The sequence below is a fragment of the Halichoerus grypus genome, chromosome 1, assembly GCF_964656455.1.
Source record: "Halichoerus grypus chromosome 1, mHalGry1.hap1.1, whole genome shotgun sequence".
Taxonomy (NCBI): domain Eukaryota; kingdom Metazoa; phylum Chordata; class Mammalia; order Carnivora; family Phocidae; genus Halichoerus; species Halichoerus grypus.
Genome location: NC_135712.1, coordinates 161,700,923 through 161,716,020, shown reverse-complemented (window position 1 = coordinate 161,716,020; position 15,098 = coordinate 161,700,923). Strand labels below are relative to the sequence as shown.

The 15,098-nt window shown below is 57.8% G+C and overlaps 1 protein-coding gene across 3 annotated transcripts in view; it reads left to right on the top strand.

Moving 5' to 3' along the window:
- Positions 1–14,714, top strand: part of NUP210 (nucleoporin 210) — a 107,390-nt gene extending 92,676 nt beyond the window's left edge. For 2 of the 3 annotated variants that reach the window (XM_036113486.2, XM_078074626.1), the window contains 9 exons: positions 1,849–2,069; positions 3,128–3,264; positions 5,878–5,995; positions 6,991–7,137; positions 8,660–8,910; positions 9,892–10,108; positions 11,866–11,961; positions 12,033–12,116; positions 13,331–14,714. In XM_036113486.2, the coding sequence (XP_035969379.2) occupies positions 1,849–2,069; positions 3,128–3,264; positions 5,878–5,995; positions 6,991–7,137; positions 8,660–8,910; positions 9,892–10,108; positions 11,866–11,961; positions 12,033–12,116; positions 13,331–13,431 (1,372 nt within the window). In that variant the 3' untranslated portion in view covers positions 13,432–14,714. Of the gene's footprint in view, positions 1–1,848; positions 2,070–3,127; positions 3,265–5,877; positions 5,996–6,990; positions 7,138–8,659; positions 8,911–9,891; positions 10,109–11,865; positions 11,962–12,032; positions 12,117–13,330 lie in introns of those variants that run through there. The other variant, XM_078074637.1, reaches the window with a different exon arrangement.
- The last annotated feature ends 384 nt before the right edge of the window (positions 14,715–15,098 follow it).

Here is a 15,098-nt window from a genome sequence, read left to right as displayed (position 1 = left end):
ACAGCCTAGTGCCACTGAAAGGAGACTTTGTCACCTGCAGTCGCCAAGAGGAGGGGACGTGCCACACTTCTAGGGCCACAGGGGGAAGCCCTGGGCTCGGCCAGGAGGCAGGAGTGAGGGGAAAGCGGGGCCCAGAGCCTTTATTACCATGTGGCAGGAAGCTATCAGTGATGTGCCCTGGTGGCCAGGAGGCAAGACACAGTGTCAGGGTTGGTGCTTGGAGGGCTTGTGGTTAAGACTTGTGTGTGCCTGGGAAAGCCCCCCGCAGGGGAGACGCACACGTTCCAGCACCCCGGTGCAGGTGAGGAAGGAGTCTGACGCTCACTGCCTCTCCTGTGTCTCACTGACGCCTCATTATAGCCCATTTGTCAAGGCTCAGAGAGGTCAAGCCACTTGCCCAGGGTCACACAGCGAGGAAGTGGGTTTGAATACCAGGTCGCATCTGGCTCCACGTGCAATTCGTTTTGGCTCTTTGGAAATACAGCTGCAGCCACAGGCCTCATGTGAGGCGAGAGGGCACTCTCCAGAGCAGGAAGAGAGCCGTGGCCTCAGTCTGGGCCTGCTGAAACCTCTGACTGGGTCTGCTGGAGCAGTGAGTCTCAAAGCGTGGTCCCCAGACCAGCAGCGCCAGCAGCACCTGGGGGCCCTTAGAAGTGCAAGTGCACAGGACCCAACACTCTGTCTTCTAAGGAGGCTTCCAGGCGATTCTAAAGCTTGAGAACTACTGCCCCAGGGGCCTGCAGACCAGCAAAAAGCAGGAGAGAGAGGCATCAGGCACAGGAGGAAGGAGGGTCTTGGGCAGGGGTGCTAGGGAGCATGGGGGGCAGAAGATTGTATCCAGGTGTGGGTGTCCATTGTAAGTTGGCCTCCCCACAGGCCTGCGACAGACTTGTCCCCTATTGCTCACATACCCGGGGCCAGGCATGGGGGATGTAGCATGGTAGAACGACTGGGGTTTGGGGTTAGACCCAGTTCAAGCCCCAGCTCTGCCCTTTGTGGGCCCTTCCTAGGCAAGGCAGCTCACCTCTCCAGGCCTCCGTCTCCACACCTGTTGTGTGGGGAACCTGCCTCGTCCTCAGGGCCATCAACTGAGGCCGTAGTCGCAAAGGCCTCTGGCAAACTGTGGAGCTCCATGCACGTGGTATGGGCTGTGCATCCGTCTGAGACCTAGGCTACCCTGGAGGAAGTGGAGGCGGGTCCTCCCAACCCCTCAGCTACCCCACAGAAGTCCCGCTGGCCTTTTTGTGGTGGGAGCACCTCTCCTGGAGACCAGTCAGGGCTCAGGGGTCAGAAGGCATGGTGGAGGAAAGGCAGGAAGCCAGAGACCCTGCCCCTCAGGCCAGCCAGTCCAGGCCTGGTGTTGACCGAGCACTAACCACGTGCCGGCCACTGGTCTCACTGCTTTATAGCCACCAACCTGGTTTCACACTTACGTCAAGCCTGGGACGCGGGTACATTCTCATCCCCATTTTACAGAGGAGGCAGGGGGCAGAGGTCGTGCCTCCCGAGAGTGTCCCAGTTCACTGTTGGGAAGGGACTGGCAAGCGTTTTGTAGCTCACCTTGCCCTCTGGCTTCAGCCTTCCCCTCTGGAACATGGGGGATGTGCGCCGGGCCACCCCAGCTGTGGGCCATGGGCTCCTCCCAGGGAAGAGGAGAGGAGGTCAGGTTCATGTGGCCTGTGGTGGCCCCAGATCTGCAGCAGCTGCTTGGGAAACTTGAGCCAGGGGACGTCTGGGGCCACGGTCAGCAAGAAGCTTCACCGGGCAGGGGACTCAGTGTGTTTCTCCCTCTGAAGTCGGGCGCCCCTTCCCTGAGACTGAGAGCCTGCCTCCCCCTCCTGTGCCTAGAGATGAGTTTGTGCAAATTGGGAAGGGCACCACCAACAACACATGCGTCGTGCGCACCGTCAGCGTCGGCCTGACGCTGCTCAGCGTGTGGGACTCGGAGCACGTGGGCCTCTCCGACTTCGTCCCGCTGCCCGTCCAACAGGCCATCTCCCCGGAGCTGTCCGGAGCGGTGGTGGTGGGGGACGTCCTCTGTCTGGCCACAGTCCTGGTCGGCCTGGAAGGTAAGAGAGGTGGATACTGGCTGGGGAACCCTTCTGAATCCAGGCAGTCACGAAGATGGGAGCGGGCTCCTGTTGTAAGGGTAAGACAAGCCGAGCTCGTCGGAGGTTCAAGAGCAGGCGTCAGAACCCGAGTCCACAGCCCGACACGTGTACCATCTGGCCCTTTACCGAGCAAGCCTGCCAGCCCTGCGCTCACGTAGCGCTATTTGGTAGAAGTTTCTGCCGCTGCGGAGATATCCTGTATCTACTCTAACACGGGGGCCCTCACAATCCAACCCTGGAAATGTGGCTGATGCGACGAGGAGCTACTTGTTCAGTTTCAATGCATTTCGTGGCTAGTGGTTACAGTGTAGCACAGAGTACCTCCGAAAGGAAATGTAAGCAAAGAACAGCTACTGGGCCCGTTCCACGATTTCCAGATTTCAGCCGCTCCCACACCACGTGTATATCCGTGACCTACGTTACTTGTTTTGTTTCAGGTTTTCCAAGTGACTCCTTATTTTTTTAATCTAATTAAATTCATTTTAAAAGGAAGTTAAACGCTGCCCTTAAAGAAAAACAAATCTAATGTGCCAGAAATAGAATGTGGTTGTTATTTTGTGGTATATACTCTGTAATGTGATTGGCTTTTAACTAAGAAGTGCTGTCCAGCCCCGGCTCTTGAGCCTGACACCAGCTTTGTTTGACACGGTTGGGGGTGGGCAGGGGCGGTCCTGGGGGGAGGGGTGCTCCCAGGTCACCCCAGGACAAGGGAATGATCAGGAGATTGCAAGCAGGGAGGCAGTGGAGAGAAAGGAGGCCCAGAGGTTCACTCTGGGCAGGGTGGCAGCTGTGCAGAGAGCAGGTGCCCTAGACCTGCAGGTGGCCCCAGGTGGCCACGGCCAGGAGCCGGTGGGGGGGGGAGGGCCAAGCCAGGGTGCCGAGGCCAGTGGGATGGCTTCTACCCTGAGGGTGACGAGTGAGCCCCCAGGAGGCTGGCACGGTCACCCAGGGGACAGGGTTTGGCCGCAGTATCGGATGTGGGAATGGTGAGTGACAGCCAGGGCTTCCTCTCCCAGGCCTCTCTGGAACCTGGAGCTCCTCGGCCAGCAGCGTCCTCCACATCGAGCCCAGGACAGGTGTGGCTGTGGCCCGAGAGGCGGGATCTGTGACGGTTTACTACGAGGTTGCTGGGCACCTGAGGACCTACAAGGAGGTGGGGCTTCGGGGCATACGTGGCTGACCCACTCGGGGTGAAACCCTTAGCTTTCTATACTGAACACCTCCCTTTTCTCGAGAAAAGAAGCGGTAGCAGGTTGCCAGCGGTCAGGATCCGGAGTCAGGAGTCTGGGTTCCGCTGCCCACTGCCTCTGGGATTGGAACAAGCTCCCTTTTCTGCACAGGCCCCCGCCTCCCCACATTCAAAATGGTGCCATGACAGGGGCTGATGTCCTGGGGTGGCCGCCCCCCCCGCCCCCCGGCTCCCATGCACTCTGGTGGAAGGGCCGGAGCGTCCCCCGGGGGCGTCTCCCCAGGAATCTCGGCGTGGGCAGGCCAGCACGGTGATGTGGCGTCACCAGCAAAGTTAAGCCTCCCTGGCAAGTCACCTCTTGAGGCTTTCTGGAGGCGAACAAAACCGTTCTCTCTTCTATTTATCTCCAGCTGAGAATGAATCAATGAGCAACGTCTGGCTGTGTTCCAAATGTGTCTCATTTTAGAGCCAGCGTGCACGTGATCGAATCCAGCAGTTTAAGCTAATAGCTCACATATTTAGTGCTGGGGCTGTGCAGTGGGTGAGCCGATCCCAGAGAGGGGCACCTTGTGACTGATGAAGCTGTGCTCTCCCGGGAGGAGCCGCCGAGAGTGGGCAGGGGCTGGGGCGGTGGGGAGCTGGATGAGAGAGCATGGCATAGGCAAAGGTGTGCCGCGCTCGAGAGCCCAGCCCTGGTGGCTGGAACCTAGGCAGTGGGGGGGAATGGAGGCTGGCATTGCAATCGTGATCCACCCTGGGTTCCAGGTAGTTCTGTGGGGTGGTTAAGCATGTGAGCTCTGGGGCCAGGCTGCCTGTTCCCATCCCAGCTGGGCCACTGAGAGGCTGTGTGGCTTCGGGTAAGTTATTTCCCCTCTCTGTGCCTTGGTTTTCCTGTCTGTAAAATGGACAGAAGAGTGTTGTTAAGGATTAGAGGCGCTCACATATGTGAAACACTTAGAATGGTACTCAGCAAATGTTCAGTAGGTATTAGCTGCAACTGTTACTATTCCAGAGCAAAGAGGTGGAAGCTTATGCCAAACCCAGGAGGGATTCATCAAGGATTTTTTTTTTTTTCCAGTAGAGAGTGATGTAGATCAGAGGTAAGGTTTAGAACGGGTCCCGGTGCCTGGCAGTCTAAGAGCCCAGGAGAGGGGGAGGAGCTGCGGGGTAGCCAGCCAGGGGGCTGAGGATGGGCCCTCAGCTGGCACTGTTGGGTGGCCAGAAACTAAGGGTGGGTTTGGGGGAGATTAAGGAGGGGGGTCACCAGAGCTTGATGACCATTTGGAAGTAGGGGTTGAGGGAATAAGAGGCTTTGGGGATGACTGCCCCGGGGTCTGGCTTGGATGACAAGGTGGGTGTTGGTCCTTCACCCTGACCGGAGGTTGGGGGGGGAGGTTAGGAATGCAGAAGGAGTGGCCAGCGTGGGTGGAAGATGAGTGAGTTGAGACATGGCCAGCTTGAGGTGGTTGCAGCTCCTCTATGTGGGGCTGGTGGTGAGGCAGCAGGTGTTTCTGGAGCTCCGGGGCAGAAAGCTGGAGATGGGGTGGGGGTCTAAGGACAGAAATGGTTCTGGAAGACCTGAGAGTGGATGGGAACATGCAGAACATACCAGAGCAGGAGGGGAGAGGAGCAAGGCCTTGGGCCCCCTCTGCAAGGTGTGAAGGAGGAGGAAGAGGAACGGGGAAGAAGACGGTAGCATGGTGGTCAGAAGGAGTCCAGGAGAAGATGTGAAGAACTAGGGCCGGGGTGCAGGTGCCTACCAGTGAGTCTGGAGGTGATGGGGCCAGCCTGTGGGCCTGCCTATGCTTCTATGTCAGCCATGGCCCTGGGAGCTGCGTGGGCTTTGGGGAGGAGTGAGACCCCATCCCGGCTCTTAGGGAGATCACGTTCCTGGGAGGCAGGAAGTGCTGAGTGCCTGCCCAGAGGTGGGTAGACAGACTTCCAGCTAGAGGGGGTGACACAAGCTGGGCCTGCAAGGGGTCCGGCTCTGATGGGGTCAGGCTCTGCAGGGGAGGGTGGAAGCTTAAGGAAGGCACACAGCTGGAGGGGTTTGGGTGTGGCCAGTGCAGGATGAGCAAAGGGGATGGGCAGGGAAAAACCTGGGAAGACTTGAGTCTGGGGGAGCCTTCCCTACTCAGGCTGTGTGAGTTGCATTTTAGGGTGACTTATTTTGAATAAATGACAGTAAAGTAAAACAGCACCTTCGCTCTTTGCCGAAAGACTAATTAACCAAACTGATGAACAGAGAAGTGATCGCAACCGCCACAGGAGCCAAGCTCTGCGCCTCACCCCAAACTGTTGAATGAATTCAGGCCTGCCGTTCAGCTCGTGCTCCGCTGTTCAGGAAAAGCAGCCTGTTCAGCGGGAGAGGGCAAGGCTGCAGAGTCTGACTGGCCCGGGGTCTAACCCCAGCTCCACCACCTCTGGGCAAGTCTTCCAGATGTTGAGCCTCAGTTTTGTCCCCTGTGCAATGGGCCGTGCCTCATAAACAGGCAGCAGGGTGAGGTCAGGAAAATGGCCGGCATGGAGCCCACACGTGATCGGTGCTCAGTGTAGCTGCCTCGGCTCCCTCCCCAGATAGTGATTGGTGTCCCTCAAAGGATCGTAGCCCGTTCCGTCCGCCCAGGCCAGACCAGCTTCCAGGAGGCCTCCAAGGTGACTGTCACCGTGGGAGACAGAAGCTCTAACCTGAGAGGTAGAGAGTGAGGGGCTTGCTTGGTCTGGGGGAGGGGGGGAACTGGGCTCAGGGACTCTGCTGCGGTTTTGTCTGCTTTTCCCACTCAAACTCATGCCAAAGCGAGAGAGAGCATTTAAACCCCTGCTGGCCCATTCCTTCCAGCTTTTTAGAAATCTGAGTCCTCCACAAGCGGAGACCATGAAAAGACATCTTCCTAAAAGAGCCCGGCACCCAGAAACGGCCTGTGTCTGAGCTGGAAATGCCACTTCAGCCCTAGGGCACCGAGTAAAGAAAGCCACACGTCACCCCCACTAATCCCAGAAAGTAATGACTTAGCAGGCCTCGCTGCTGGTTTTGATTTCTGTAATTACCTCTTCCAAGTCATGCATAGAACATTTGACCCTGTCCCCTGCCTATGACAGCCCTGGACACCAGCTGTCAGAAATAAATACGTCAATACGGGCTGTTTTGGGGTTTTCTTTTTTTTTTAACCACTTAACTGGTAGAATTAAATACGGCTGTTCTCGTTCTGATTGATGAGGCAGCTTTACTGCATGCAGTAACCTGTTTTCCTACCTCAGTGCACGGGGACAGCACCGTGCAGTTGCCGAAATGATACTCAGTGTATTAGTGGGGAACTGTTGCCCTCCTGATGTCCAGAAATAAATTGCCCATTTTCCCCTGCTGACAGGAACAGATGACGTGCATTAGTGGGCCAACCCATCTGCCGGGCCGCTGGATGCAGGCTCTAGCCCAAATGCTCAGATTCGGATCTGAAACTGCCCACGATTCAGAATGACCCTCCTCCTCCCTAGAATTGTCCTCAGCTTTTGTAAACTGTGGCAGCATCGTGAAGCTTGGGGCAGCCCTGGGGCACCCCGTGTGCGTCATTTTGCAGCCCCGCCGGCCTGTGTGCGGCCTGCTCTCGCTTCCTCATTTTGGGGCTCCGCGGGCAGGTACAGAGGCCCAGGTGGGCCTGGCCCATGCCCTTCTCACCCCCTTCCCGTCTCCAGGTGAGTGCTCCCCTGCCCAGAGGGAAATCATGGAGACTCTGCATCCAGAATCCCTCATTAGCTGCCAGCTCCAATTCAAGCAAGACGTCTTCGATTTCCCAGCACGCGACGTTTTCACGGCAGAGCCAGGATTTGACGCAACTCTGGGTGAGTTTGCAAGGGTCTCAGTGGGAAAACTGGCTCCTCTGGGTGTGTTCGGCTCACTGTCCCTCTGCATAGAGGGACGTTGTCTGTCGGGAGCTCCAGGGACTGATGCCACCCCTCTGGCCACTGGCCCCTTCCGGCCACCAGGAGGGGTTGGCAGGCCTGTGCTGGGTGGTGGCCGTTCTCCGCAGCCCCCCCTCCATGCAGCAGGAAGGACACTTCTGAGTTGGAAAAGCTGGGTTTGAGGCCCAGAGCCAGTGGGTGTTGAGGCTCTGTGACCTGGGCAGGATGGTGCCTTGCCTGCCCGCATGTCAGGGCCGAGTGATGCAAACGAGCCGGGGCTGGAAGGGTCCTGGGCCCACACGGTGTGTCCGAGCATCACCATTCCACAGCCCGTGGAGCCGAAGGCTGGTGCCCTGGGGTTGGAGCGACTGCCTGGGCCCCCGGCACGTGGGCCAGGTGACGTGGAGTGTCGCCAACACAACCTGAGGAGAGGAGTGCCCTCCTGGGGCACTTCAAGGGTTCGGTAGGATAGTTCCTGCGACCTGCTTAGCATAGTGCCTGGCACACACTCCTGTTACCGAGTCCTCGATGGTAGATGCCAATGTCATTATGATAATGACTGTTGATGAGCGTTTGGCCCACCTTTCAGTTCCTTCCAAGAACATGCTGCCCAGTCTTAATTAGGAGGAGTTAGCGTCAGCACGACAACTGGCCGTAAGCCCAGCCTGCCGTGCCCCATGGCTCGGGTCAGCACCCAGGCCGCTGCCTAAGACGCAGGAGGTATGTCCTCAGGACACATCGTGTGTGGGGCCCGAGCGCACGGCTGGGCACGGAGCAGGCACCTGGGGGTCCCGTGCCCTATTTATTCACGAATGTGGCCCCATGAGGGGTGCGATGTTATTCCCACTTTATTGAGGGAAACTAGCCGACTCACCGAGGGATGCTTGGCTGGCATGGGCACGGAAGGGACTCCAGCACAGGCACCCTGGTTCCAGACTGGGGGGCTCTCCAGGGCCCCGCTTGACAGTGTCCATTTAACTCATTTGTCTACCCAGGGCAGGCATGGAGGATCCAACAGGTATCAAAATAGTCCCAATCCATGCCTTTCCAGAACTTTCTGCTGTATCTGGGGCCATAGGCCATACTGGGAGTCAGCCCCAACTGGCCTGTAGCCCAGCATTGGGTCAAGGTATCTGTTGATCATTTACTCACCGTCCCTCTGAGCCAGGACAGCTGGGCCCTGAGATGTGGAGCTGGCCCACACCTTCCCACCCCAGGGAATGTCAGGGCGATGCGGATCTGGTGAACCAGAGCATTCTGAGAAAGGAGCGAGCAAGAGTGCTGGTCACAGAAAGGGTGTCCAAGCTGGACCAGGGGTACCAAGAGGGATGTCCCTGGAGGGTCCCAGAGGAGGTGATGCCTCAGTTGGGCTCTGAAGGATGAGAAGGAGTTGCCAGGAGAAAGTGTAGCATCAGGGCACGGGCGGGAGAGGGGACCGTGTGGAACATCCTTGTCTCCACAGGCCGGTACCTCTGCTCGGTCACAATGCACAGGCTGACAGACAAACAGCTGAAGCATCTCAGCATGAAGAAGACGGTGCTGCTGGTCACTGCCTCCATCCCGGGCATCCACATCCCCGGAGAGCACGTGGGTGCCGAGGTGCCCTTCAGCCCAGGGCTGTACACTGACCAGGCTGAAATCCTTTTGAGCAACCACTACACCAGCTCGGAGGTCAAGGTCTTTGGTGCCATGGAGATTCTCGAAAACCTGGAGGTGAGTGGCGTCCATGCACGAGCCGGGGGCCTTGGAGAGGACCAGGAGGCAAGGAGGCCCAGGTGGAACGTGGAGGCCTGGACCACCTCTCTTTAAAATGAAAAATTTTTTTTAAAAAATGTAAATATGCCTTATCCTCTTCTTCCTTCCCACAGCATTACCATTATCTATGAGCCTGTGTAATTGTATTAATTACTGTGACTTCTGCAAGTCTTCCCCAACCAGGAGTTAAGTATGCGAGGCCAGTACTTAGCATAGGGCTTCCCTAGCACGTAGTATGTGCTCAGTGAACATTTCGTATGTTCAATGAAGGAAGTCAGTGCAGGAATGCACACTGACATGGGGCAGGAGGAAAAAGCCCTAATCCCTGACCTATCACTGACGCCTGCACAACTGGGGACAAGTCCCTGGCTCTGGGCCTCGGTTTCCCCGTCTGCTGAATGCTGGGTGAATGGTGTCCTGGGTCCTGCTGCCCAGCAAGCTGGGAGAAGATCTGGGGTGATGTGGTGAAGGGGTTTTTGGCTCCACTGTTTGCTTCATCATCCCTTGTCTTGCTGCAGTGAATATGACTGAATATTCTTGGAGTGAGACAGGGATGAATTCATTGCTGGTGACAGAGGGTCTGCCAGGCCCTGGGGTTGAGCTGCTGGCGATCGGCCATAAACAGAGCTCCAGGCTGTTCCCTTGGAAAGTTGGCGTTTGATGATAGTTCATGTTAGTTTAGCATTTTTTTAAAGAGCACTTGATTAGAATTCAATGATATTGATTTGTCCTTTCTTAAAAATACTCCAGGTATAGACACTGTGCTCCTTCCCTGACTTTGCAGATTTCACGCTGTCAGAAGTACCCAGGCATCATCACCTGCCTAGGAAGGGGGCCTGGGGAGGGGTCTCCACCCCTGGCCTTCGGGCCCAGGAGGGAAGCCCAGCATGTCAGGCAGAAGTGGGGGGTGCTCCTCTCCAGCCCTAATGTCTCTCCCAGGTGAAATCAGGGTCCCCAGCTGTGCTGGCCTTTGAGAAGGAGAAGTCTTTGGGGCTCCCCAGCTTCATCACCTACACAGTTGGCGTCTCGGATCCCGCGGCCGGCAGCCAGGGGCCTCTGTCCACCGCCCTGACCTTCTCCAGCCCCATGACTAACCAAGCCATCACCATTCCGGTCACCGTGGCCTTTGTGATGGATCGCCGAGGGCCTGGTCCTCGTGAGTCACGGGATGGGGCACAGCTGGGATGGGCCTGGGTGAGGAGGGCTGGACTGGGTGGTCTTAGCTGTTTGTGGGAACCTGGGGGCATTGAGAACTGGACGACTCAGAAACGCAGAACATCCTGCAAAGCGAATATCACTCATTCGAGCAGCCACACGTGCTTTGCTTCTCCGTCTGTTCTCAACACGGCAGCCAGAGGGATCCTGTTGAAATGTGACTAGATCATGGCCCTCCTCTGCTCAAACACTCTGCTATAGCTCCCACCTCCCGAGGGAGATTAAGCCCAAGTCTCTCCAGTGTCTTGAAAGGCCCAGCATAATCTGCCTTCCTGACCCATTTATGCCTGTCTCCCCCTTGAGCACCTTGCTCCAGCCACGCTGGCCTCCTTCCTGTTTTGGGGACATATGCAGCCCCCAGCTAAGTCCTTGGCATTCACTGTTCCCTCTGCCTGGGATGCCTGTCCCTCAGGTAGCCCCTTGGCCCCCACCCCCACCTCCATCAAACCAACCTTCCCTCAAACATTCTCTGCTCATATAGTAGGAAACTTTGAACCTTACTTCCACTCAAACCCGTTTCCTTCTTCCATAGCACTATTCTCAACTGTCAGCCTATAGAATAATTAATACAATTAACTATGATTGCCACTGGTCTTCCCCAGCTAGAAGCTAAAGTGCTGTATGTGGGGACAGTGCTTAGAACAGGGCCTACCTAACATAGAGTAGGTGCTCAGTAATGGATGATTCACTGATTCTGCAGTCATTATTAGCACCTGCTGTGTACCAGCCCCTGTGCTGGACAGAGGCCTGAGAAGCCCGCCACCTCAGATAGGGCGTGCATTATAAACACAGTAAGAAAGGAATGATTGTAAAGATGGGGCTTAAGAAGTGGGAGGCACACGGAGGGGGTAATTTTACCTCTGCCAGCTTGAGGGTGCAGTTCAAAGGGGCTGCTTACACCAGGTCTGGAAGGAGGAGTGGCCAGGGGGAGGGCGAGGCAGTCAGAAGGACCCTGGGGTGATGTGCAGGATGAAGGGCTGGGCCATGAGGAGCCTTGAATGGCAGGCCGAGGGCTCAGGCTTTTTCTTGAGAGCAGGGAAGTGGTCTGGTCAGGTCTGGCTGGGAGCACACTGAAGGGGTGGGACCAATGTTAAGGGCATTGAAGAGGCCACCACCTCCTTCCTGCCAAGCAGGGATGTGTTCTGACACAGGACAGCCCAGTGGCGGGGAGAGAGGGGTGCAGGATGAGGTAGGGGGAGATGGAAGAGGAAGCCACAGTCTGGGCCACCCCGAGGCGGGGCCCCAGAGGAGGGGTGGCTTTGGAGCAGCTGATACTGGGCTCCCTTGGTGCTTGAGCCTCAGTTCTGAGAGCGGCAGTATCCCTGTCCAATGCCTTTGCCCAACCCTGACTTCCATTGTCATGAACAATGCTGCTCACGGCTTGACGTTTTCAACACTGCCTTGCCTTTCCGGGCAACTTCCCCACCCTCCCGACTCCCCCGGACAGGTCTGTTCTTCCTTGGAATGGGTGCTGAAACTGAGCCCACTTCCAAGGAAGCGGGGCCTCAGGGGCCTCGGGTGGAACTGGGTCGGTTCAAGTGGCCCAGGATGGAATAGGACGGAGCACTGGGGTGACCGCCCCACAGGACCAGACGCCGCCCCAGGCCTCGGGCAGGCCACCTCACCCTCTGGCCACCCACACAGACATAAGGCAACTCCATGCGTTGCTTTGGTGACTGGTCTTTCCATCGATCGCAGACGGAGCCACCCTCTTCCAGCACTTCCTGGACTCCTACCAAGTCATGTTCTTCACACTTTTTGCCCTGCTGGCTGGGACCGCTGTCATGATCATAGGTGAGGTGGGCCGCATTGTGTGCCCTGGGTTGCTCCCCACCCCAACTCTAACCAGCCATGTGGTCTTGCAGCCTACCACACGGTCTGCGCGCCCCGGGAGCTCACCGCACCTCCGGCCCTCTCCCCACGAGCCAGCCCTCGCCACAGCCCCCACTGTGAGTAGCCCCCTGGAGGATGCAGCCAGGCCTGGCTGGGGCTAAGAGGGAGGGGTCCTGAGGGAGGAAGTGGGCCCTGAACCCCAAGTCTCAGAAGCTCTGGCCCTGGGCAAGAGTGGCAGCTGAGGTGGGAGGCCCAGAAGGCAGATTGGGGAGCTGGTGAGGGGAAACGGTATGCCGGTCCTGGGCGAGGAGAGCTTCCCCAGGCAGGTGGGTGCAGGGCGGCGGGCTGGCGGCGGGGAGTTGTCTCTGACGGCGTGCTCTCTGGGACTGGCTCCCCCTACCGGGGCTGCCACCGAGGGCTCTAAGCTGGGTTGGGCTGGCTGACTCAGAGGTGAGGGTTCTGGACAGTCCTGATGACGGATCTCCCAGAGGGAGAGAAATCACGAGGGCCATTCCTCTTCATAGTCCGGTTGTCTCTGGTGGCCCTGAGGTCCTGGTGACCCCGTATGGATCCAGGGGACACTTCTCCCTGTGAGAAGTGCAGTGCCTGACCATGAGGGCGCATGGCAACCCTCCTGTCTTCTGTGTTCCATTGGAGGGCTCTCTCCCCTGAACAGGTGTCTACTGAGCCTAAGGGGGCATGGCCAGGCTTCAAAGGATCTGAATTTTTTGGAAGAGAACGGTTTTGTGTATAGATGCATTTTCCTGGGTGACAAGATCCCGCATGCATCCTGGACCCCTAGAACCATAGCCTTCCACAAACGTTCCCCAGCCACCCTGGTGGTGGGCATTCACCTTTTCTAACCCCGTCTCCCAATACACCCCTCCCTCTGTGTGTTGGAGCCACTGCGGAGTTTTGGCATTATCTCTTGAACACTCCAGACTCTTCCGCTCACATTGGAGTCTTTGTTCATGCAGCTTTCCCTGCCCAAGGAGCTGCTCCTGCCCAGATGGACAGGCTCTCCTCCCTGCATGCCCTGTGGACTCATGGCTGCTTCCGTGTGGTCCTGAGACCCACTCCTTGCTCTCTCCCACAGGTCTGCTGTGGGGGGTCAGGGCTTACGCTCCAGGCCTCTCTGCATGTCCGGCCGTCACCTATTCCTTGGGTGCATCACACCGCCGGCCCAGGGCGGCCTGGGGGCGTGGTCGGGGGCGTGGTGGCTGACACTTCTTCTGTCAGGGGCTCTTCTGACGTGGGCACTGAGGGGTCCCTGAGGAAGGCCGAGCTCTCCCATCTACTCTGTCACTCACCTCTTCTCTCTCCGCTCCAGATTTCGCTGCCTCATCGCCGACGCCTTTCACCGCACTGCCTCCCAGCCGCAGAGCTAGCCCGCACTCGGGGCTCTGGAGCCCCGCATACACCTCCCACTAGCCAGTGGGTCAGCCCTGCGCCCCCGCGGTGGGGACAGCGCCAGGCCCCCCTCGCTGCCTGCTCCGTTCTGGAGCTCAGGCTGTGCCCGCTAGCTGCTGCTTACACGCAGGAGTTCCAGTTGGCTTTGGTTTGGTTTCGTTCTTAGCCTTTGCAAAGATGCTGGCTCATTCCTTCGTGCCTGGTTGTCTGGGGTTTCTGGACAACATGTAGTCCTGCTTTTCTTTCCCTCCAGTCTCTAGAACCACTCTCTTCTCAAGACTTTGAGCAGGCAGAAGCTCCATTTCCTAGGAGGGGATGTGACTGCGGTGGCCTCAGGGAAAGGACTTTTTAATCACTTCATTTTTTGGGGTGTTCCCCTCACGTGAAAACTTTACCCCTAGTCTGGCTCCTGCTAGGAGATGAGGGGAGGGAACAGACATGACTGTCAGGTGCGGGCCCCGTGACTGCACAGAAGCCTCAGGAACGCAGCGGCGGGGACCCCATGCAGGCTCAGCCTCCCCGGGGGGAACGCTCACGTACCACGGGAGCCGGGAGCCGGGCCACCTTCTGCCCCTCTGTGGGCCACTGTGACTAAGCGTGGGAACGTCTCCTGGACGTGGCCACAGCACCATTGGGATGTCCTGTGGGGTCTGGTTCCTTCTCCCTCTCCTGGCCTCTCTATGGAATCGTAGTTAGGAAAATGTCCTTGAGCCGGAGACCGGGATCTGTTCTGTGTGTCCTCCTGGAGAAGCCACTATGTTCCGCCCAAGTGCAAAGACCCAGTGTTACCTGTTCCTCCTTTTGCATCTCAGCAGACCTGAGCCTCTGGCCCGCCCGGTGTGGGCACCAGTCTCCCCATTGGCATCCCTCCCCAGCAGGCCACGGAGCCCGACCTGGCCAGTGAGGGGGGTGGGCCTGCCCTCCAGGAAGGGGCTGGGAAGGAGAAGACAACGAGGAAAAGGCCCTCCTCCTTCCCAGGCCCTTGTTCATTCAGCATCGGAGGCCCCCAGAACGCGGCCCCTCTGCCCTAGGCCGAGAGCCGTGCCACTCTCAGGATGAACTGGGACGCCCCGCAGGGCCAGGTATGCGTGGCCGCTGTGTGTGGGGAGTCGTCCGCTTGACTCTGAGCCACAAGTGTGAATCCACTTCAGGCCTCTAGAGCTGGACCATGTGATTTATTTTTGTAAAGCTGGAGACCGGAAGAATTGTGCCTTGCATATTACTTGAGCTCAAACTGACAACTTGGATGTAAATAGGCGCGTTTCTACTTGGTTTATTTAATAAAGCTCTCTCTAATTTCGTAAGAGGGGCGTGCTCATTGCCAGAATTGCAGGCGTGCCGCCTGGGGAGCAGGTCTGTTCTGCTGCCCCTCTGTGCCACACTCCCCTTCTCTGACTGGCCACCAAGGCCTCCCTCCCGTGCTGTCTTCCCATGGCTGCCAGCCCTGAGGATATGGTAGCCCTGCCCACATGTCACCAGGTATCACCACGGCCCCCTTTCTCTCTCTCTCCCTCCCTCTCTCCCTTGGGAGCTGTTCCTTCCTCCTGCCCTTCCTGCCCTCCTGCCCCACTGGCTTCCACCCCCACTCTCCTCAGAAGCTGACCTCCCTGGGATCACCATCCCCCTGCTTACTGGTCCCCAGCCCCTCCCCCTCTGTCCCGGTGCTTGCTCCCCTCAGGGGTGGTCCC